Below are 21,174 nucleotides of genomic sequence, written 5' to 3'. Positions count from 1 at the left end.
TATAATAAAATATTCATAAAAATGTGAGGGGTGTACTTACTTCTGTGAGATACTGTACATCTAACTCATTTTTGAATAATAACCCCACAAAATAGAATATCATGCTGATCGGGCCCTCTGTGCCAATTCTGAGGAGACATCTTACTCACTTAAAAATAAAAACTCTTTTTTTCCCTCCACAAATCATAAAAACATTAGTGTCCACAAATCCCTCATTAACAAACAGACATCAAAAGCTTCGATATTCAACGTAAAAATGTCATAATGCCATCACTGTTTTCCAGAGATCAGTTTTGTATTGACTAAATCTCACAATAATTGCTATTGAGATGAAATGACAACATTAAGAATTGAATATCTATTTATTAAATGTGTTGAGATGAAGTTTTGTGCCATCTAACGTCAAGAGAAAAAATAAAGGTGTGGGGAGATGACGTGTATCTCACATCATTTTCCCCTACTTCAAGACAGAGATGAGTGAAAAACACTGCACTCCTGGCAACAGTTAAAAGGGTTCTATTCTTAAGTTAATCATTGATGTGGTGGGCAGTCACCCTCACGGTCATTGCTCTGAAAGTCAAAATCAGACTTTATGCTAACAGAAAGAGGCAAACAAAAAAGGCTACCAAAAGCAGTTAGATACTTCTTTAAAAGTTTCTTTTGCACCTTTATTCCAGCAAGGTAAGGATGCACTCACAATATGTTGAGATATTAATGTCCAAAGAGTCTTGCAATTCAGCTCTAATAACATATGTTTGTTGTATTCACATGATTTTGCTATCAAGCCTGTTTTGGAAATGTTAGAGACCCTCTTATGGCTGCACAGGCCCAATGCAACGGCTCTGACCCACTTGGTTGTACGTAAGAGTCCACCTTTCTTTCAGTACTTACAATCGAGTCTTTAAATGCTTAACATTTATCTTCAGATGATGATGAAATATTCAGCAAATATATTTGCCTTGTGTTTGTTTGAATGGACAGATGAGGAAGGATCAGGTCCATTTGCGATGATCATTATCCCAAGCTTGCTGGCTCTCAGCACCCTGATTGTTGTGTCTCAGATAATATGGAGCTTCGTTACCAAAAGATCATCAGCTCAGGTTATCACAGGCTCATCTTCAAACGTAAACGGTATGCGAAAGAGGCAACACTTTGAACCCAAATGTCAGTTCATTTTTAGTTTGAGGGCAAATCATGAGAAACAGTATCTGCTGAATCAACCATCTTTCAGAAGGGGAGCCCGTACCCTTAGACACAGGCGTCGGGAACCTGCGGCCTGCACAGGAAGCTTTGGGTCAATGGGAGATACCTACTCAGTGCACCCTGGTGGGGATTGAGCCGCTTCAGATGGGACGTTATGGGCCAATCTGCAAGGGTCAGCTAAAACAAGACAACACATCCACTGCTGTAGTGATTAAAACTCTTAAAGGTACAGAACAACACAAATCATTCTTCTAAGATTGAAAGAGTTTCTTCATTTTGTTGTCCGTATAGTTCTGTTCCACCGTGCTGTTTATTTACATTAGAAGAAATAAGATTACATTTATGATTATTGTCACACTGAAAGACGGCAAATCTTGTTTCAGACAGGTCAAATCAATCGGAGGCTACAGAATTTGTGGATTTGGTCCTCTTCCATGCAACAGTGAGCAAACACGAGAATATAGTGAAGATGTTATACTGCCAGACATGCCGGACACCCATGTACTTGGTTTTGGAGGCCAGCTTTCCAGGGAACCTCCTGCATTTCCTCTGGAGTCTTCGAGAAGTAAAAACACTTATGTCGACAAAGATTGTTCTGTACATGGGTTAAGTCACATGATCACTTCTCAACTTAACTCTTTCTATACAGGACAGATGTGGCGCAGGTGATAACTTCCAAGTGTTTTCAGAGAGGTCTGTTTATCTAGTAGCTAAACAGATAGCAGCAGGTCTGGTGAGTTATTTATGTCTCTTAATAAAACATAAATCAAATGAAAGACATTCATTAAACCATTTATTCATTTTTACTTAGGACTACTTACACTCCTACCACAGAATTATTCATGGGGATGTTGCAGCCCGGAACATGTTGATCGGTTCAGGGCTCTCCATCAAAGTATCTGGATTGGATTGGGCTTTTAAGAGCCGCCAGATGAGAATGGTGAACAAGGAACAAGAAGTCAATGTGCCTGTAAAATGGCAGGCGCCAGAACGGATAATGAGGCTTCCTCTAACAGACAGGAGTGATGTGTGAGTCTATCAGGAAAAACTTGAAAACTTTTGAAAACGTAAAAAATACTGCACTTTGACCAATGTCCTAATGATTTGATGATTTCTAAGTTGTGCTGTCGTACTTCTTCAGATGGTCTTTTGGAATCCTGCTTTATGAGATGATAACCCTGGGTAATATTAATTAGGGGTCCTTATACATCACCAGTTGTTACTTTAAAAATTTGTCTTATATTTACCTTCCTTGTCTTTTGAAAGGGTCTCCTCCCTATCCAGACCTGGATCCGTCTGAAGTGCTGCCCAACACTTTAGCCCATTACCGGATGAAAAGACCAGAAAACTGTGGAGCCCCATTGTAAGACTTTTTATTTGTCTTCTCTCACTCTCTTTTATTAATTTATTTTTTAATTTTACATAAATTGGCCATGTAAATAATTGTCCTGCTCCTCTATGGTCTGCAAGTGTTTAATAAAATATGAAAATCTTGTTTAAACAACATATAAGTTGATATTATCTGCCATATCTTGCAGATATGACTTAATAAAGTACTGCTGCATGTGGAACTTCAAGGACCGGCCTGTGTATTCTGCCATTATTCGGCTTCTAGACTCATACAAGTACCTCGCTGACACAAAACCGCTTCGCTCTGAACAAGAAATTGACATCTGTGAATACAGGAGGAAAGCAGGGCTGCCTCAGTGAGATCTACACATTCAGAGGATTTCCAATTTTTCATTTCTACAGTGCGTAAAAAATGGCACAATAGATTCAGTTCCATTAAGACTAACCGCAGTTTCAGCTAGTTTGTAACTTTGTAGAGAGACCGAAGAACCCCTTAGCATTCCTAAGGTCTCTTTTGAATGGTATTTGTACCACGGGTGGTAGAGTGAGTGGAATGCTAACAGGCTAGCCATGTCATGACGAGCAGAACATCACTAGATGTCGCCCTATCAACGTTTTTCAGCTAAATATATTATTGCTAATCTAAAATCAAAAAGCACTTTCAGAATCGTCATTTTAATTTCTGTTTTTGATCAAAGTGGTGGCTAATGCCATGTTATTTATTTATCTGATGCCACGTTACGACAGAATTATTGTGTTAGCAACTATAACTGTAGCAAGGGGTATAAAAAGAGAAATTATATTTACTGTATGTCATAGTATAATATGCCGCTGTGCCAGAGTTTTACTCAAAGTTTAAAGTACCTAGCCAGGATAGGTGTACTTAAACTGAAAATAATATTTTAAAAATATTAACTTCACTACAGTATTAACAAGTAAAAAGGCCTGAGTATTTTTTTTATAGCTTTCTCTGGTGTCAGTGTTTCACCTATACAAGCTTTTTCTCTTGTACCTGTTTTACAATAATTTTGGTAGCACTTTGTTTTACAGTCCTGTTCCCCATACTATGTATTTTTTTATAGTAATTGCAATATCCAGGTTATAACTAGGTAGTCTAACCCTGAGCCTACCCCTAAACCAAACCTTAACCCATGTAGATAGCCTACCTTATATTACCCAGTACTCTCTTAGGTAAATACACTTGCACACACTGTAAAATAAAGTGCAACCACAATTTTCATGTTACTTTCTGCCTTGCTAAATTAATACAAGTGAGATTTCCCCATTAAAATAACTTGGTAAAACAACCTGACCAATCACCTTTTTTCCCCTGTCTGTCACAGGACATATCATCTTAACAGACTGGGTTTAACTTAATTTGACTGACTAAATTTGTAGTTATTGCTTTTCACTGTTGCAGAGCAGTAAAAGTACTGCAGTATTTTGATGGAAATATGTACCATGGTATTCCATTACTGGTTGACCTTTAAAAACCACAAAGACATTTTTTTTTAACACCAACTAAATTTTAATAAAAAGTAACCACAAGTGGTGCACAGAACACAAAATAATGCCTCAATACTGTTATGTTGCAGGGTACCAATCTCCCATTGAACCCGTGAACAGTACATAGCAAATCCAATGGAAGATCACTTGCTAAACAAGTAATTAATGATTACTGTGAGTCAAAAAGCAGGACCCCTTAAAACAGAGGCCAGCTGATACAGATAAACTCATTTATCAAAATTAAACCAACTGCCATATTCTTCATAATGTTACAAGGCATTTGTTTTAAAAGACCTACCTAATATTAAATGGGACATGAAGTGTTGATCAACCAGGCACCAGATAAACTACATGAGCCACTTCCTTATTCATACAGTAGTGCTTTTACATGAAATGACAGATCATATGCATAAAATTCCCTTATGGTAATTATTTTAGGGCAATGTAATCAGAAAAAAAGAAAGCAGAAAATATGATTATGATTATATTTTGAGTTGTCTTTTTCGGATCAGTCTCTTAAACAATAACCAAAATTAAAAAAAAAAAAAAAACATAATTCTATGAATATAAATTCCACAGCAAATTTGAAAATCTCTACTCTGCCTTTTCAGATTTGATTCAGTCTGTATCAGAGACCATCTACCGTGTCTGTGTTAACATGACCTTCAAACACATGACAATATGTGTGAAGCAGAGGCAAAGAGCATTTCTCATCCATAGCGATGAAACAGCAGCAGCAATCAAAATGTCCGTACTGTAGGCCTCCTATTGCAGATCATGTAGATTTCATGAAGCTCATCACCTCAAAACAAAAAAAATAAAAATAAATGATTTTTCTCAGTTTCTAAACTGGTTTGATTTTCCTTTGCAGATGCAAAAGGGGGTTTTCTCTGTCGAGTGAGCCTTGCAGGCCATTACCCCTTTACACTTTGCAGCTCCAAAGGGTTGTTGGAAACAGTATGTAGGAAACTGACCATAACAAGTAGTAAACACAAGCTGGAGGAAAAGAGGAGCAAAAAACCATGGCAACTCCTAAACAGAGAGGAAAAAAAAAAGTGTAGAAATGCAATTATTTGGTAAAAATTGGTAAATATTTAACTTTAATTTATTAGTTTGCCATTTAGTGGTCATCGGCTTTACCTCCGATGTAGATCACCTTCTTCCAGGCCTGAGACTCCAGTACTCTGTCATGTGGGTAGAAGTTCTGACTGACCATGAAGATAATCATGGCCACTGCTAGGATTCTCAGTACTGCCATATTTCCTCCAGTGAGCAGAGAAACACACACTAGGATGGCAGAAGAGTAGATACATGGTAGCCCACGGTACATGAACGGGATTCCTGCAGAAAACAGCAGACATATCTCTAACTGACAGCCACTTTATTTAGGGATATGCACCGTTCAAAAGTTTGGAAGTTTTTGAAAGAAGTCTCTTATGCTCACCAAGGCTGCATTTGATCAAAAATACAGTAAATATTGTAGAATTGTAGTACAAAAAAACGACTTTACTTGTAATTTATTCCTGTGATGGCAAAGCTGAATTTTCAGCATCATTACTCCAGTCTTCAGTGTCACATGATCCTTCAGATATCATTCTAACATGCTGATTTAGTGTTCAAACATTTCTTATTACCAATGTTTTTGTTGAAATAGAGATACATGTTGTTGTTTTTTCAGGATTCTTTGAATAGAAAGTTCAAAAGAACAGAATAGAAATCTTTTGTAACATTACACAAGTTTACTGTCACATATGATCAATTTGATGCATCCTTGCTGAATAAAAGTGGTAAGTTCTTTTTAAAATAATCATTATATATGAGTGAGATTCACTCGGGTTGGCAATCCGAATGGTTCAGCGAAAGACAGTCTTATGTGTGTATTGTATGTAAACAAGCTTGGTGGAAGTTCCTCACCACTAGAGAAGAAGCAGAGACGAGTAAAGACAGACAGCACATACAACATGCACAGGATGTTATCCAGTAGACTGGGTGTCCTTAAGATGAGAGATGTTGCTATTCCAAATGTTGTGAAATCAGCAAAATCATCCAACTTTGCACCTGCAGTAACACAAACAAACAAACAAAAACACATTGTTGACACTATCAAAAATACAAAATTCATGGCACAAGACACAGAAAGAAAAAACAGACTCAAAGCAACTGCCAAGGTTGCCACCTAGAAATGCATGGACTCCATCGCAGTTTTCATTGGCCAAGTACCACTCAAGAGGACCAATCGTAAATTGGTTTGTTCCGCGTCATGTTCAGGGCTGTGAAAATGTAAAGTCGATGTCCCTACAATAACAGTCCACTGTGCATCTAATAAATTATTTATTCAAGGACTTTTTGCAAGTTTACTGCAACAACGGCGCCGCGTCACAAAATCCAGCGTTTAGCTGATCCTGATAAGCGCTCACTGCCACGGCTGTAAACATGACAGCTTTCTTCTTCCATAAGGGGGTTTGGCATCATGATGGCTGTCTCCATAATGATTTTGAAACTCCAGAATTGTTTCCCATTTTGTGTACATAAGACATTCAGCCAACGGTCTGTGAGTGTGACATCTGAGACTGAGACTAGCTGACATGCCAAAATCACAAGTTTTGGCTCACAGTTAGGCACTGTGGTTCAAAGCATGATGGGAAACGAGTTACTGGCATCACAGCTCAGCACTTGTTGGCTTAAAACAACTTTAACGCAGAGTTGCTTAATAATTTTCTTTTCAAGAACCGATTGACGGAAATGAGTTCCCATAACTAATGCTGACAGTTATTGTGATGCTAATCGATTAGTCTGTTGTTGGATTACCAGTCGACCATCTGTTCCATGCCAGTTAACACACTGAGCAAGACCTATTTAAAGCTTTAAACTATTAATACAATCTGAAAACAAAAACATAGAGATAAATCTTCATGCCAGTCCAAAATAAGCTCATTATCATTATCAACATTCAGGAGTTTCTTTATCACTAGTCAGGTGGGGGCATGTGTTCACCAGGTTGGGACATTTGGGTGTGTCTCCAAACAAGTGGACTGGTATTCCAATTCCATGGTCAACAATTTGAGCAATGTTAAATATGTTAGTGGTCCAAAGCATCGGGATAAAACAAACAATCAGAACATGATCCCCCTGAATTAGGCTGCTTCATCACAAAGAACTGTTCGATTGCCATAAAAGGGAGGCAAAACAACACCCATCAGGAAGGTCATGCAGAACAACAGAGCAACAACAGTAAGCAGCTCAAGAGTACAAGTGACTTGGCATTGTCAGGGAATTGCGGAGCTATTTCAGGCAGCTGGGTGGACGTGACCACCCGCATACAGTCCACTGGTTTCCCACTACAGAGTTGGTTTTGTGGTTTGAAAGAGAAAACCTGCTTGTTTATTTATCTATCAGAAATTGTAACCATCCTCTAGTCTAGTGGTTAGAAAACAAAACATCATGCATTTTGCAGACGAACACAGAATCTCATTCACAAACCATGCATACGCCCAGATTTGTGTGTGAAATCTGCGTATGAACAAATTATGATTCATCTCTAACTTTTGTTCTAAATATAGGAACAACTGAAACCACACGCACACAAAAATCACATACTCTGCGTGGTCTTATAAATGTGTTAAGATGAAATTTTACACATATTTCACACATACATTTACTATATCTATATCTATCTATCTATCTATCTATCTATCTATATATATATATATATATATATATATATATATATATATATATATATATATATATATATATATATATATATATACACACCCACACACACACACACACACACAGTAAAAGAGTAAGAAAAGGTGTTATAGCTCGAGCTGCGAGTTTCCTCTAAAATAAAGATGCAGATATGCTTCTGTACAGCTGGCTAATGAGAGGTCTGTAATCTGAGTCTCTATTAAAGATGTCTATTGTGTTTGAACTTGTTTGGAGGATGGCACACTTGGCATTGCTCAAGGTGAGAGCATGTTCTACAGACTGTCATGTTTGCTAAGAGCGACGAAAGGAAAGAGTGTGCGGTAAGCCCTTATATGGACATGGTTTGGGTGTGTTTTATGCAAATTTCGAAACTCATGCACACGGTCACCCATTTAGAATACTCCAAATTCATTAACAATGAAGATGAACAAGCAAGAACGATGATAAGAGGAAATCCATGTGTGTATGCACGTGTTGTGGACAAATTAACATATATATTTAAAACCATATCATTTTAAATTAAAAATTAACTTTAAAATGCTGCATTGCATTTGCAAATGCAAATTTATTCCTTGCTTTTCATTTTATTTTTTTATAAGGAGACTGAAGCATCTAAAGCAACAAGACTCACCCCTGGCCCCCCTCACTTGTACTTAAGAACACTCAACACTACTCACCCAGTGCAGAACAGGCATTCAGTTGCCTAGCAACCGCTCCATCTGCCAAATCCAGCAGGTAACCGATCAGAACCAGCCAGCACGCAGCATGATGATGGCTGTGAATAACAATGGTGGCAGGGACATAAAGAAAGAAAGCACAAATCTACAAGTAAGTCAAAGAAATTAAACTGAATTTAAGCTCAAACTTTTTTCGGCTGTTGGCTGAAATCCCTTTTAGCTTGCTTCCACTGTATCAACATTCTCATAATGAATTGTTATTGCCACCTAGTCAAATAGATTTTTCTCAAAGTAAAAACTCAAGTTATATTTCTTTATGCATTTGATTTTCTCTGTGAAGTACAAATCAAAAGCATGAATGCCTACCCGTTGAGACTGCAGAGGATTGAGGCCATGCCCATGAGCATGTTGGCAACAGAAAGAGCGTTGGCAGCATTTTTCCGGGCAAACTCCTTTAGATGCACCCAGTTAGCTTGTTCGTTTAGAAGCAATTTGTTAGCGTCCTGGAAAAAGGCTACCAAAAAAAACAAAACAAAAACAAAACAAAAAAACATGAGCAATTACACAACAGTGAGTTCGGTGCAAGAGTTCTCAGTTACGTAAAAAATATATTTAAGAAGTGTGAATTGAATGTATTCTACTTAAGTCAACTAGTTAAATTTTATTTAAAATATTTATTACATTAACTCTAAAGTGCAAGTTCTTCCATAGTCTAAACATGTGATGTTTGTAATTATTCACTTATCCTCTCTAAAACATATTAACATAATATTATTAACATTAAATAAAGGACCACAAATGATTCTCACATTTATTGCAAAAAGTTTTAAAGCCATGTTTGTTAAAAACAACCTTTGTAATCACATAATAATAAATACAACAATATAATTATATAATAGTATAACTATGTGAAATATTATGTCTGTTACGTTTGATCTGAGTGAGTTGTATTCTGAGTAAGTTTTCTGTTCTGTTGCCTTTGTTAGTGTTTGTTACCATGGTTTTTCATTGATTGATTATGCATTGCACCTGTTTCTCATTTTGTTCATTAGTTTGTGTTAGTATATATTGAGTCTGTTTTTAGTTAGTCTCAGTTCCATCTTCGTTGCTTTTAGCTGGTTGTTCTGTTTGCAGTTTTTGATTCCAGTATATATTGAGTACCTTTGTTATTTTTTGAGTTAGTTAATAAATAAGAAACTCCAAATATATCCTGATCTCCTCATCTTGGCATTAACCACATTGTGACAGAAAGACAGAACCCAACAGAACTAGCAGCAGTACAAATCCTCATTCTTTCACAGGGGGGTCGTTCCCTCAAGGAACACACACAGGACTTCATAGACCTGTTTCATCCCGTCCACTATGATGACACCAGCCTGTGTGTGTTTTTCTGTGTGTTTTTTCTGCCTGGCTGGAGACTGCCCTCAAGGGACATTTCAAGAATTTGTCGACTGGGTGCTAGTTCAGTGTGGATCCCCCTTCACCATCTGGGAGTGAGAAGGATTACTCCTCACCAGTGCTCACAACAACTCATCCACAGCCACGCCTCCAGTGGAGCACAAACTCAAGCCTGCCACGACAACAGGGCCAGAATCCAGACAAGTTTTTTATGCGAGAGCCCACCGCAGACCTGCAGACTCTGACCAGGTGTGGGATCCGATCCCTGTGTCCGTGCCTGAGTTGGTATTAATAGAGTATGAGGGCATGGAGTGGAGCCCCGCACATATTCCACAAGCTAAGGGTGAATATGATGAATTTGACACTGTGACTACTGTTCCTTTTGAAGAATGTGAAAGGATCCGTTTCAAGTCTTGTTCGTCGTCCAGTTCTAAGTCTACTTTGTCCAGGTCAAAGTCTCCTTCGTCAGCCAGTTCCAAGTCTCCGTCGTCATTGATGCTGCAGTCTGTTTTTTTTTCACCTAGTACCAGGTCGGTTTTGTTGCAGTTGTGATAAATCTTTTGGCTCCACCTCAAGCCTTCCAGCCCCAGACTTCACTTTGCCCTGTCGACCCATTGGCTCCACCTTGGCTCTACGCTCCTTCAGCTCCACCGTGGTCCGTCATCCCTCAAGCTCCGCCAGGCTCCCTCATCCCTCTGGCTCCGCTTTGGTTAATCATCACCCTGGTTGTGCCACAGACTTCCAGTCCTCCAGCTACGCCTTGTCCCTCCACCCCTTTGCCTCCATCAGGCTCTTCCTTCCCTCAGGCTCTACTGTTGTCCTCGTTCCCTCTAGGTCCACCACTGTCTGCCGAGTCCCCATCTCTACCTCGGTCCCGCAAGCCTGTAGTTCTGCCTCAGGCCACCAGTGCAGCGGCATTGCCCTGGGTCTTCGGCTCTGCCTGAGTCTCAATCACCCTCGTCTCCACCTCAGTCAGTTGGGATAACTATAATTTTAAAACTATAATTTTGAAATAGGGTTAAGACAAATCATTGTAGTAATTAAAAACATTTTCATAAAAAATAAACATGTAATGGAAGAAAACCAAGCACTGAACAATATTTGACATTTCAATTAGACCGCAATTACGTAATTCAAAACAAATTGCTGAGGTATAAAAAAGAAATACATTTACCAAAAGAAACTCTTGATCACTTATTTGATATCAAATACCCAATGTGATTACAAATGACTATTCATCCCACTGTGCACAAAATCCACAAAGCACTATTACCATAGCAAATTACACGATTTCAACAGAAAATAGAAAGATGTTTTGGGAAAAAAACAGTATTGGGGTTATGATTCATTTACATTTCAGACATTACATTGATCTATAACCATTAGCTCTAATCTGAAACTAAAGCTCTATAAAAAGGCTATGTTCACACAACAAATACAATCTTTAAATAAATTTAAATATTTATAAATTTAAATAATTTTTTACAAATCTTTAAACATTTTAAGGTGCTTTCACACATGCACTTTTGGTATGCACTCGAGTTTGGCGCACACCGCATTTTTGGCGCGCACCCGATTGACGTCAGAGTTCGGTTCATTTGGATAATAGAGAATCCAGTGCTGCTTTGACGATAGTGTTTAGAGCGTGTTCAGCAATCAGTTGATTGAGGGAGTATTAAAAATGGCTGACATAACCATTTTTACAATGAGATGTCTGTCTTTGTAAAAGAAGTTATGCTTGCTCACACCCACAACAACTGGCAATCATGCAGTGCACTGCAGATTCAAATCTTAAAGCAGCATACTTATTAATCATTTACTAATCAACCATTTTAATGGCAATTTTTTTTTACTGCATTCAAGCACCTGATACAATTTCATCCAGCTACTGAAATTGTTACACTATAAAGATGAAAGCTATACATTCAGGTTCACACTGTACGACAAAAGTAAAAGAATATTAACAGTAAATGTTCGCAAAACAGGTAAATAAGCAAGAAAGACTTGTTAAAATTCTAGTTCTTTTCCTTAAGTGTGACCAAGACTGTTTTGCCGCTGGAACACTGCTGTGATTTTCAATGAAGTCACACAAACAAGTCTTTGTGTTGAAGCAAATCAGTGGGTATAAAATCTAAATGAACATCTCAAGTGGATGAATGTGCATTTTGCTAGAGAAATCCACATTATCATTTGTCACATTTTATTCATTATTCAATAAGCTATCAAAGACCATCATTGTAATGCTCGTGGAGATTCAAGTCCCCCATTTGCAGATTTTATATGACAAAACACATGACAATCCCTGCAATTTTCTTTGCATGTCAACTTTCATTCTTTGGCATGTGCTGCTTTTCAAGGTGAGGGAAGCATGCAAGAACACATGCACATGTGTAATTATGTGTAAAAAAATTTAAGCTCAATAATACAAAAAATTTTGCCTATAGCATTCACAACGACATCAAAATGTTTTAAAGGTGAAGTGTGTAATTTCTGTGTCACTAGCAAACGAACATCTTCCACTGGTCAGGAAAACAGATCGCTCTGCTCCAAACCAACACCATTGGTTGAGCCAAAGTTGCTATGTAAAACTGCTCAAACCAACAGACCGATGTTTTGATAGTGTCACAAAACCACTGTGTTTACATTTTTAGGGGCAGTCAACAAAAAAGGCTTATTGTAGCCGTTTCTTCACATTAAACTGATGAAGTAAATCACACACTTCACCTTTAAGGAAGGGTTCCTACTATTGTGTTTTGTAACCTGAACTTGATGTGATTCCAAAGCCAGTCGATTTCAACCGAATCTTCATCTGAAAGAAAACAGTCAATGAGACACAGCACATGCCAGCAAACAGAATTCACCATAGAGCTTGATGTTTATTTATATATTAAGGGAATTAGACCTCTCATTTCAAATGTTTTCTATAAAGTCTGTAAGGGTTATTAAAGCATGTGAGATATCCATTGAAAAAAACATAACCTAAATTAATAAAGCTGCTTAAAGTAAGTAGCTTTAGTTAGTAAGTAAATATGGATTATATTGGTAGTGAAGACTGGAGTAATGGCTGCTGAAAATTCAGCTTCGTCATCACAGAAATTATGTATTGAAATAGAAAACAGTTATTTTAAATTGCAATAATATTTCTCAATATTACTTTTTTACTGTATGTTTGATTACATAAATGCAGCCTTGGTGAGCATAAGAGACTTTCCAACCCCAAACCCCCAAACAATAGTGTATATACCTTTTATAGTGCAACCAAATAGTGTCTGAAGTAACTTTTACAGTAAATATATATGCAAAAAGGATTTTAATTAAAATCAGGATGGCCTATTATATGTGAAAAATAATTATATCAAGTTTCACAAAACAAAATGCCTCTCGCAAAATGATGCAAAATACACCAGTATTGGACTGATGAAATGTGGCATGGCAGTGTTGTAGTAAACTATGAAAGTAACGCCTTTTTATATTTCTTAAATTAAAGTGCCCATATTATGCTTTTCGAATAGTACCTTTCATGTAGTGTGTAAGTTTGTGAAAGTAAAAGGTCTGCAAAATTTTAAAGATCAAAGCGTATGACAAATAAAGTTATTGTCTCCCAAAAGAAAGAATCAATTTTAAACAGTCGAAACGAGTCGTCAGTAATTCCAGTCTTACTTCCATAACATATTTACGTACCTGTATGAAACAAATTTGCATAATGCCATCCTGTGGTCTTCACTGGCTGCCCACAAACAATATCTACTTGGACCCACCCTCAAACACTGTAGTCGGTTTGTGTTGTCGACATGTCGAGACGATGATGTTTTCTGCACTGCTAAAGCAAATTCTGGTTAAAATTATCACAGCAATATGACCTTTTGTTGTGACATTTTACTGACGACTGCTTTTTAAATCTGGGCGAGGTCAACTCGGGATTTGCAAAATGCCAACTTGCTCCTCTGAATCACAACCTGTAAGTATGATTAATTATTAATGTAAATATTTTCTACTGAGTGTTCAAAATGCTTAGTTTTGTGTTTCATACTGTGTACACCCAGTGAACTAGCTTACCAGCTAACCTATGTTACTGTCTTGCTGAAATAGTCCTGCTTTTCAATTGTGGGCCCACTATTACCTAAAATTGTGTCAATTAATGGAAATGTATAGTTCTTACTACCTGGAGTTATGATAAAGGATGGAGGATGGTTTACAAACTATAATGTTACATCAGTCATTCACGTTAGTGCTTGGCTAACATATGTTCCATTATTTTTACAGTTAAGGATACAGTTTCCACATGTGCACTTCAATAAATTAGAAATATACACATCGGTTTGTTGATGGAAATACAGTTGTTAATGCTGATGTAGAGGAATTAAAGAGTTACATCTCATAATGTACGGCAAACTAAGTAAAAACTTACCACTAGAAACGTCATGCTCAAGTTGTTCTTGTGATGGAGGTTTGGGTTGATCAGCTAGTTCTTCCAATGTTTCATCATCTACCTCAGTCTCAAATTGGTAGGGTAAAATCAATGCCATTGTTAATGTCCTGACAGTGTGTACAATCACTGAGGATTGAAGAAGCCTCTGGAGTTGAAATTCAGATATGGTAATGGGCGTTTCGATTCCGACATGTGCTGTAAGTGGTAGCCCAATGACAACAAGACTGGGCCCACTGACCAATCAGAGCAGAGTAGGCTTGGGAAAGGAGGGGTTTTGAGAGACAGGATCTTCGAACATATAGTTTCAGACTCTTTGAGAAATGAGGTGATGTGCAATATTATGAGAAAATAAAAGTGTTTTTTGAACTTGGATGCATGTAAACCTATTGTAGGAGACCTCCAAAACAAAATTAGAAACCTTTAAAATAGCATAATAGGGGCACTTTAAAATAAGTGGGATTCAGAATTCCTAGTAATGCATTGTGTCTGCTTGTGCCACTGTTATGATACATAATAAATGTTGAGCTTCCTGTTTACAGACATTTAGATAAATCTAGATAGATATTACGAAAGCTCAAATTACATATTACCTAGAGAAAGAACTAGAACTTAGTTCAAAGTCTAAAAGTATGAGGTGATGCAAGGAAAATACCTCCTTGTGTTGTGGCAGTGTAATCTTAACAATTGACAGGAACATCAAAGAGCATTATCAACTAACTTTTGCTAAAAGACCCCAAGTAGCCATTCCCAAAGGTTTTCTTGCATGTCTAGTTCCTCTGCTCCATGTGACAGAAGCCCGGATTGACAGGATTAACGTTTATCTGTTTCTAGAACACTGTCTAATACTGTCCAGAGGGCACACATCACTTAAGTTGCATAACTGAACCACGGTGTAAATAGGCAAGTTAAAAAGTCTAAGCAACTTCAGGAGAAATACCACCATAAGTCATACTGAGTTAAAGTGCAACCTAGCCTCTAAAGCTCTAGAGCTTTCCTCAGCATATGAGGAAGTCCACGCTTTACTTTCAATCTTGTTCCAACCATTACTGACCGCAGAAACACAACTAGTGCCACTCATAATTAATAATCCCAAATATAACAAACAGCCATTTTCTTGGCTGTGCAGGGAGCACAAATGACATGTAGCACTGTTTTGCACATACTGTGATTAATCTACATACCAGATGTAGGAGTCAGAAGGATCATGATGGTCTCCAAATTTCTCCAAGTCAAACAGAACTGCAACTAAAGAACATAAGAAAATCAGCTTTACCATACGGCAATAAAAACAACATAATATAATGTATTACAACAAAAACTGAGTGCATTGTGCACTGTCAAGTCTTGCCTCACAGGTGGGCCAGCCCACCAAGACACACTACATTTAAAGGGTTAGTTCACGAGGGTGAGTAAATGATGAGAAATTGTGTCTTAATGGGATGGTCCACCTATGAGGCAAGTCTTGAAAGATATTTGTGTGTTCTACTTTTCAATTTATTAGCGTAACAACAGCGCCCCCCCTAAATAAATATAACTTCCTACCGAGCGGGCACTAGGACCTGGAGGAGGCTGCTGCTGCTGTAGAGGCTGCACGCGCTAGAAAGTAAATAGTGACTGTTGTTGGGGTATTGCTCACCGGACGAGTCATTCTGTACTCGAATTCACAAGCCAACAGTCCAAAACGGTAAATCTAACCATAGTACAGGCAAGTTGACTCCAAGATTGACCACACCGGTTACGTGATCTTTTTGCTAGCACTCATTATCATATCGGCATTTTTTTTTTCATACCGATTATTAGCTATATTTTAAGCCTTCATTGGCCGATTCTGATGTCGTGCTTTTAATATCGTGCATCCCTAATAATTTCTGTTTTCTGGAGCGATAAAAATAGATATCCTGAAATCCCCTTTGAAAAAATCTTTAAAAAAATGAAACAAGAATTCTGACCCTGGCTTTACAATGTTCAGATTTCTGTTCTGGAATTAAATCATTTACATTTTTAAACAATATTTCAGAAAACTTCAAATACAAAACAATCAACTATATATCAAATGAATTAAAGACAAAAAAAAAAAAAAAAAAATCCTATAACAGTAACAAGCGGTGACCATTTTTTCTATTAGTATTATTGCAATGAAATAATTGTACCATATTTTAGTTCGATAATGTTTTTTATTTAATATTTTGTATTTTTAGGGGATTTTATGGTAATAAATTACATTTATGGGCAGTTATAATCTACTGATTCACTTTTTGAGCATGGGCCTGAAAATGTACAAATTAAACGATCATAAATCTTGAATGCTTTGGAGCACAGACTTAAGCTTGGTATCTTAACACTTGGCAGATTATTGCTGAAGTGAAAAAAAATATATAAAAAAGTGAACTTGAAAATTTTTATTAAATTTTACATTATGCAAAAAACACCATTTTCAATTTTTATATGAAATATATTTTTCCAAAACTGAGAAAATCAAAGTCATAAATCTAAAAAAGCTGTGTTCCAAATGTAAGGTTGACATCTTAAAAAATTAGCTTTTAGTAAGAATTTGTTTGTGTGCAGTACCAAACGTTTTCAACAGATGAAATTCATCTCCCATGAATTTCAATGTGGTCATTTTGACTGTGAACAATATAAATGTGACTATTTTTTTCAGGGCCATTTAACTTAAAAAAAAAAGGCCGAAAATGACTGAGCAGCACCAGAGGGTTAATCTGATATGCTGAATGCTGCGTCGTGTCAAAAAAACACCCGATTGAGATGCTCAAGTTCGCTCTATACAGTATTAGCTACTCAGTTGCTTACTCTTATGACGCGTAGCAATAAAGCTAAAAGTATTCTTAATATGTTGAACCTTTTATTGAAAGTAGCCTACATTTACCTGTTGAGACATGCCATGACAAGCACCCGTAAGAGCTGTAATTGTGATGTTTGAGTTGAGGGAGGCACGACACACGAAAGAGGCGTTTGCAAAATATGCTGTATTTTTGTCATTCCGCTATAGGTGCCACTAGTGTCGCAGAAACTACAAACTGCACATTTAAACAGTACGCCCTATGGCGCATCGGCTTAGGACACACAAAAGACTCAGATCTTAATCAGGGACGACAAATAGGAAACACCATTGCATTGATTTAAATGTATGCCAGATTTTTTTTAATAAAGAATTTTTAAAAAGTATAATATTATAAATATTAGTAGCTTATTATAAATAAAATATAATTGTAATATAAGTATAATAATAAATGCAAATATAAGAAAATATATACTCTTTATAAGGAAAACAAGTAGAAATAATGCAATTACTTTAATAAACGCATAGACTATCGATTAATAACTTCAGATAGTTACAGTAGGTATAAAATGAAATACTATGAAAATAGTTTCAGTTGTGACCCTTTTTTCCATTTGATTTTGTCTATTTAGTTTTGTATACAATGTGATTTTGGTTGATCGAGATGAGATCTGGCAGTTCAGCACGTTTTTCCGCTTGGGCGAGCGATTCGCGAACAGCTTTTCCTGCGCATCAAATCATATGCCAGCAAACCAATGAGAATGCGGGACAATGATGACGATACATAACAACAGAGCGTAGGTGCCAGAACTGTGGATCCACTTACCCGAAACCCTCCGTAACTGGCAGATTTGAAGAAAATTACCGTGGTCTGGCAAATAAATAAATGACAGTTACATACGTTTTACCAATATTGTATCATGTAAGCTTAATGGTACACCTCAAACAAGGGAATTTATAGTAATTTATTCTGTTAATACTAATTAGACACGAATATGGCTTGAGTACGCAGAGCATACGCAGCTTGTAGTACCGCACGCCCCGAGATTCATTCAAACGCAGGCTGACTCCTGCCTCAGGACCACACGTCTGTTGCATAACGCCATAAATTGCATAGCCTACGCAGTCATACTAAAGAGGAAAGTCTGGTTATCTTACAGGTTGTTAAGTAACGTTACACCTGCCAGTTCACACTGACTGATGTGTTATTAATAAGGTTAAGTAGCCCATATGTATCGAGAATTTGGCATTTATGACTAAAACATATCTTACACAATTCTTCTGCATTTAAAAAGGCTGCGTATGCGTAATGCCTGCGCATACTGCACGATGTCATTGCTGTGGGCTATAAACAACTGCGTATTATACACCAGACAGCCTGGCGAGATTGTCCTTCATCTTTATCCAGTTGCAGTCGGTGTTTCTGCGCTCACCTACTTTTTCAGCATTAAAAAGACGCGTTTGAATGTTTTCTGCGATTTATTACGGACACACTATACATTATCTACTGAATGAATATACTCTGCGTCTTATTCTGCCCTATCCAGAATTTTTCCATGAAGTCATTAAATTAAGCGTACTGAGCGCGAGCCATTCAATATAACAATACTGTTAAGTTGCTTATATGAACAAGAATATAAAGTCCCTTATATCTCAAAATGTATTATTTTAAAACTTGATATGTCACGCTGTGAAAACAAACTTACCTTCAAAGTCAGGCGCAGAGCGATCAATACCGGCTTTTGGTGGATTTCTATATCGACGTGACAGTATTTTAATTTAACTCACATTCAGTGGTTCCCCAAAAACAGTTATGTCCTTTAATGGACGAAGATGACATTTATATTAGGCTATAGACTGCACCTGTCACAGACAACGCAGTTCGCATTTTCAGCGCGTCTCCTTTTAAAGGCAGGATTTACTGGAATATTCCACCGGAAATGACATAGAAATGGTTCTAGTACCTTCTCTACGCACATCACAATAAAAAAAAACACGTTGTTCGGCATCATCTGTACCTAGTCTTGTCGATCGGCGAGAATAAGGTTTTGCAGAAGAGAGGAGGGTGTGCAGGAACACGCATGACAGTCAACAGAAGTCATATTCACATATACGTTTTGTCATCTTTTTTTATTATTATTATAATAAAATTTTACTTTAATGTGTGTTATTTCATTTATATCACTGTATGCTGTGCTATTCTCCTAACATTAACATAAAACAAGTGAGTTAACTGTGCATTGTGGGCTAAAAGGCACTGTAAAAATGGTTTCATTATGTTATAACAAGATATTTACCATATCACAAACTTTTTTTAATATATATAATTTCTACCACCTGGTTTGCTTTTTGCCTAATCACAATATGTTTTAAGAAAATTAACTTAAAATTAAATTAAAAGAAAATTAACATTTCATGAATCAACTAACTTTCACTCCCGCTGTTATTTATGAGGAAAAAGCAGCATGGTTGACTTGTTTAAAGGGATAGTTCACCCCAAAAATCACCCTCAAGTTATTAAAAACCTGCATGAATTTCTTTCTTCTGCTGAAAAAAGTCAGTAATCAAACAATTAATATAGTGTTTTTATTCCCATATGTAAGTCAATGTTTGGTTACCCCTATTCTTCAAAAAATCTCTTGTGTTCAGCAGAGGAGATAAATTCATACAGGTTTGGAACAACTTGGGGTGAATAAATGAGTGTGAAGTGGGGTGGCACGACGGTGTTTAGCCTAGAGCGGCAGTTGAGCTTGCGCCGGCCCTGATAAATGATGACACAATTTCCATTTTTGGGTAAACTATCCCTTTAACTATATAATATAACAACTATATATTACTATAAGTATACAGGTGTACACAAGTTTGTTGATATGCAGGTATCATCATAGGAATAGTCTTGAATTGAAATGTTCAATTTCCTCCAATGTTCTTAGTATTTCACAACACAGTTTGTACCACAGTATGAGCTGAGGCAAGGGTATGCAAGCAAATGTTTATTGTAATTTTTTTTAACTGAAAACTTAGTTTAACTTCACAAGTTAAGGCTAATAGTTGACAGTTATGTTTTTGACCTCATATGAGAGAACTGAGATATTGCAGAAACTTTAGGGACATTTGAAGCGGACCTTGTAGTCCTGACAGATCCATCCACTCTGTGGCTCATTCTTACACTCAAAGCCCTGTAATGGATCGTATCTGCAGAATCAGAGTAGATGCCTGTCAATCATTACAAAATTACATATAAAATTACTATATAATATATAGTTAAACCTTACACTGGAAATTGGCTTCCACTCGGCAGTACAGGGGTCCCAGTAATGGTTGTGACCTCAATGGCGATGGGCTGAGCGCAGACCTGTAGTGGGTATGTTATCAGGATTAACGGCAGCGTCTCATCGTCTCCTGGTCCTGTGGGATCATCTCGGTCAAACCAGGGTGTCGTGGATTCTAACAGAGGATGACCAAGTTAGTTAAAAGTTGTAAAACGTCTAAGATGAAATGGTAGAACGATATCACAATTTTTATTAAAGCAAGAAATCTCATGAAATACCTAGATTAAGCCCTTTTACCTGATGTTTAGATTGAGACTTTAAAATGAGTTTTCCATATTATTACTTTAATGCTTTCATGTTTTCAGCCACACTCACACTTAAAAATCTGTCCTCCTTCCCATAACTTTATAAAAATGGAAGCTGAATAAGATCTTGTCATGATCAAGTGATGAAGTGCCCTTGATAGCCACCAGAGGGCACTCCACCTCAGACTATTGTCACTATCACAGACACCAATTCCCATAACCCACTGCCCGGACTTATCAGCCATGATTGCTTTCAGCTGTTTTCACTCATTTATACCTAGTTATAGTTGTTTCTGTCATCTGTGATTGAGATTTTGTTGTTGTCACTCTGCATTTCTGAGCACTTTCCTTTGTTCCTTGTTTTCTGTTTTTGCTGGATTTTATAAGTATTTTGACCCTTTGCCTGGCATATGACATTGATGTCGGATTTCCAAATAAAACTGCAGTTGGATCTTAGTAAAGCCTCAGAGCATTCCATGACAGATCTCTATGCTATTTAAATATTTTCAGACACTGTAACTACTCA

At 37.1% G+C, this 21,174-nt stretch overlaps 2 protein-coding genes across 15 annotated transcripts; one reads left to right on the top strand and one right to left on the bottom strand.

Moving 5' to 3' along the window:
- The first annotated feature begins 578 nt into the window (after nt 1-578).
- si:ch73-206d17.1 (tyrosine-protein kinase STYK1) lies at nt 579-4,615 on the top strand. 2 transcript variants are annotated; one of them, XM_067371589.1, is made up of 10 exons: nt 579-681; nt 786-857; nt 982-1,131; nt 1,232-1,429; nt 1,587-1,768; nt 1,853-1,936; nt 2,015-2,232; nt 2,345-2,385; nt 2,488-2,566; nt 2,742-4,615. In XM_067371589.1, exons 2-10 carry the CDS (start codon nt 815-817, stop codon nt 2,911-2,913), a joined length of 1,167 nt encoding a protein of 388 aa, XP_067227690.1. In that variant the 5' UTR covers nt 579-681; nt 786-814; the 3' UTR covers nt 2,914-4,615. The 2 variants fall into 2 exon arrangements, with proteins under 2 accessions (XP_067227690.1, XP_067227689.1); XM_067371588.1 differs by having other exon boundaries at nt 2,470-2,566.
- Nucleotides 4,071-19,052, bottom strand: tmem269 (transmembrane protein 269). 13 transcript variants are annotated; one of them, XM_067371604.1, is made up of 10 exons: nt 18,778-19,018; nt 17,898-17,942; nt 15,456-15,519; nt 14,254-14,341; nt 12,606-13,662; nt 8,814-8,961; nt 8,448-8,545; nt 5,974-6,117; nt 5,200-5,400; nt 4,077-5,091 (listed from the first exon to the last, which is right to left on the bottom strand). In XM_067371604.1, exons 5-10 carry the CDS (start codon nt 12,685-12,687, stop codon nt 4,982-4,984), a joined length of 783 nt encoding a protein of 260 aa, XP_067227705.1. In that variant the 5' UTR covers nt 12,688-13,662; nt 14,254-14,341; nt 15,456-15,519; nt 17,898-17,942; nt 18,778-19,018; the 3' UTR covers nt 4,077-4,981. The 13 variants fall into 13 exon arrangements, with proteins under 13 accessions (XP_067227712.1, XP_067227711.1, XP_067227705.1 ...); XM_067371607.1 differs by having other exon boundaries at nt 12,606-12,654; nt 13,527-13,665; nt 14,254-15,519; nt 18,778-19,017; XM_067371606.1 differs by having other exon boundaries at nt 12,606-12,654; nt 13,527-13,662; nt 14,254-15,519; nt 18,778-19,017.
- Nucleotides 19,053-21,174: the final 2,122 nt, after the last annotated feature.

This window comes from Chanodichthys erythropterus, chromosome 20 (assembly GCF_024489055.1).
Source record: "Chanodichthys erythropterus isolate Z2021 chromosome 20, ASM2448905v1, whole genome shotgun sequence".
NCBI lineage: Eukaryota > Metazoa > Chordata > Actinopteri > Cypriniformes > Xenocyprididae > Chanodichthys > Chanodichthys erythropterus.
The sequence above is the reverse complement of the archived record's forward strand: the minus strand, read 5'-3'. Positions and strand labels throughout refer to the sequence as shown.

Coding starts and splice junctions, on each gene's coding strand:
- si:ch73-206d17.1 (XM_067371588.1), top strand. CDS start 815: ATGGCTGCACAGGCCCAATGCAACGGCTCTGACCCACTTGGTT. Junction 858..981: donor CGGCTCTGACCCACTTGGTT/GTACGTAAGAGT, acceptor TTGAATGGACAG/ATGAGGAAGGATCAGGTCCA. Junction 2,233..2,344: donor CTAACAGACAGGAGTGATGT/GTGAGTCTATCA, acceptor GTACTTCTTCAG/ATGGTCTTTTGGAATCCTGC.
- tmem269 (XM_067371600.1), bottom strand. CDS start 12,687: ATGTGCTGTGTCTCATTGACTGTTTTCTTTCAGATGAAGATTCGGTTG. Junction 8,546..8,813: donor ATCCTCTGCAGTCTCAACGG/GTAGGCATTCAT, acceptor TGTTATTCACAG/CCATCATCATGCTGCGTGCT. Junction 5,092..5,199: donor GAAGGTGATCTACATCGGAG/GTAAAGCCGATG, acceptor CTCTCTGTTTAG/GAGTTGCCATGGTTTTTTGC.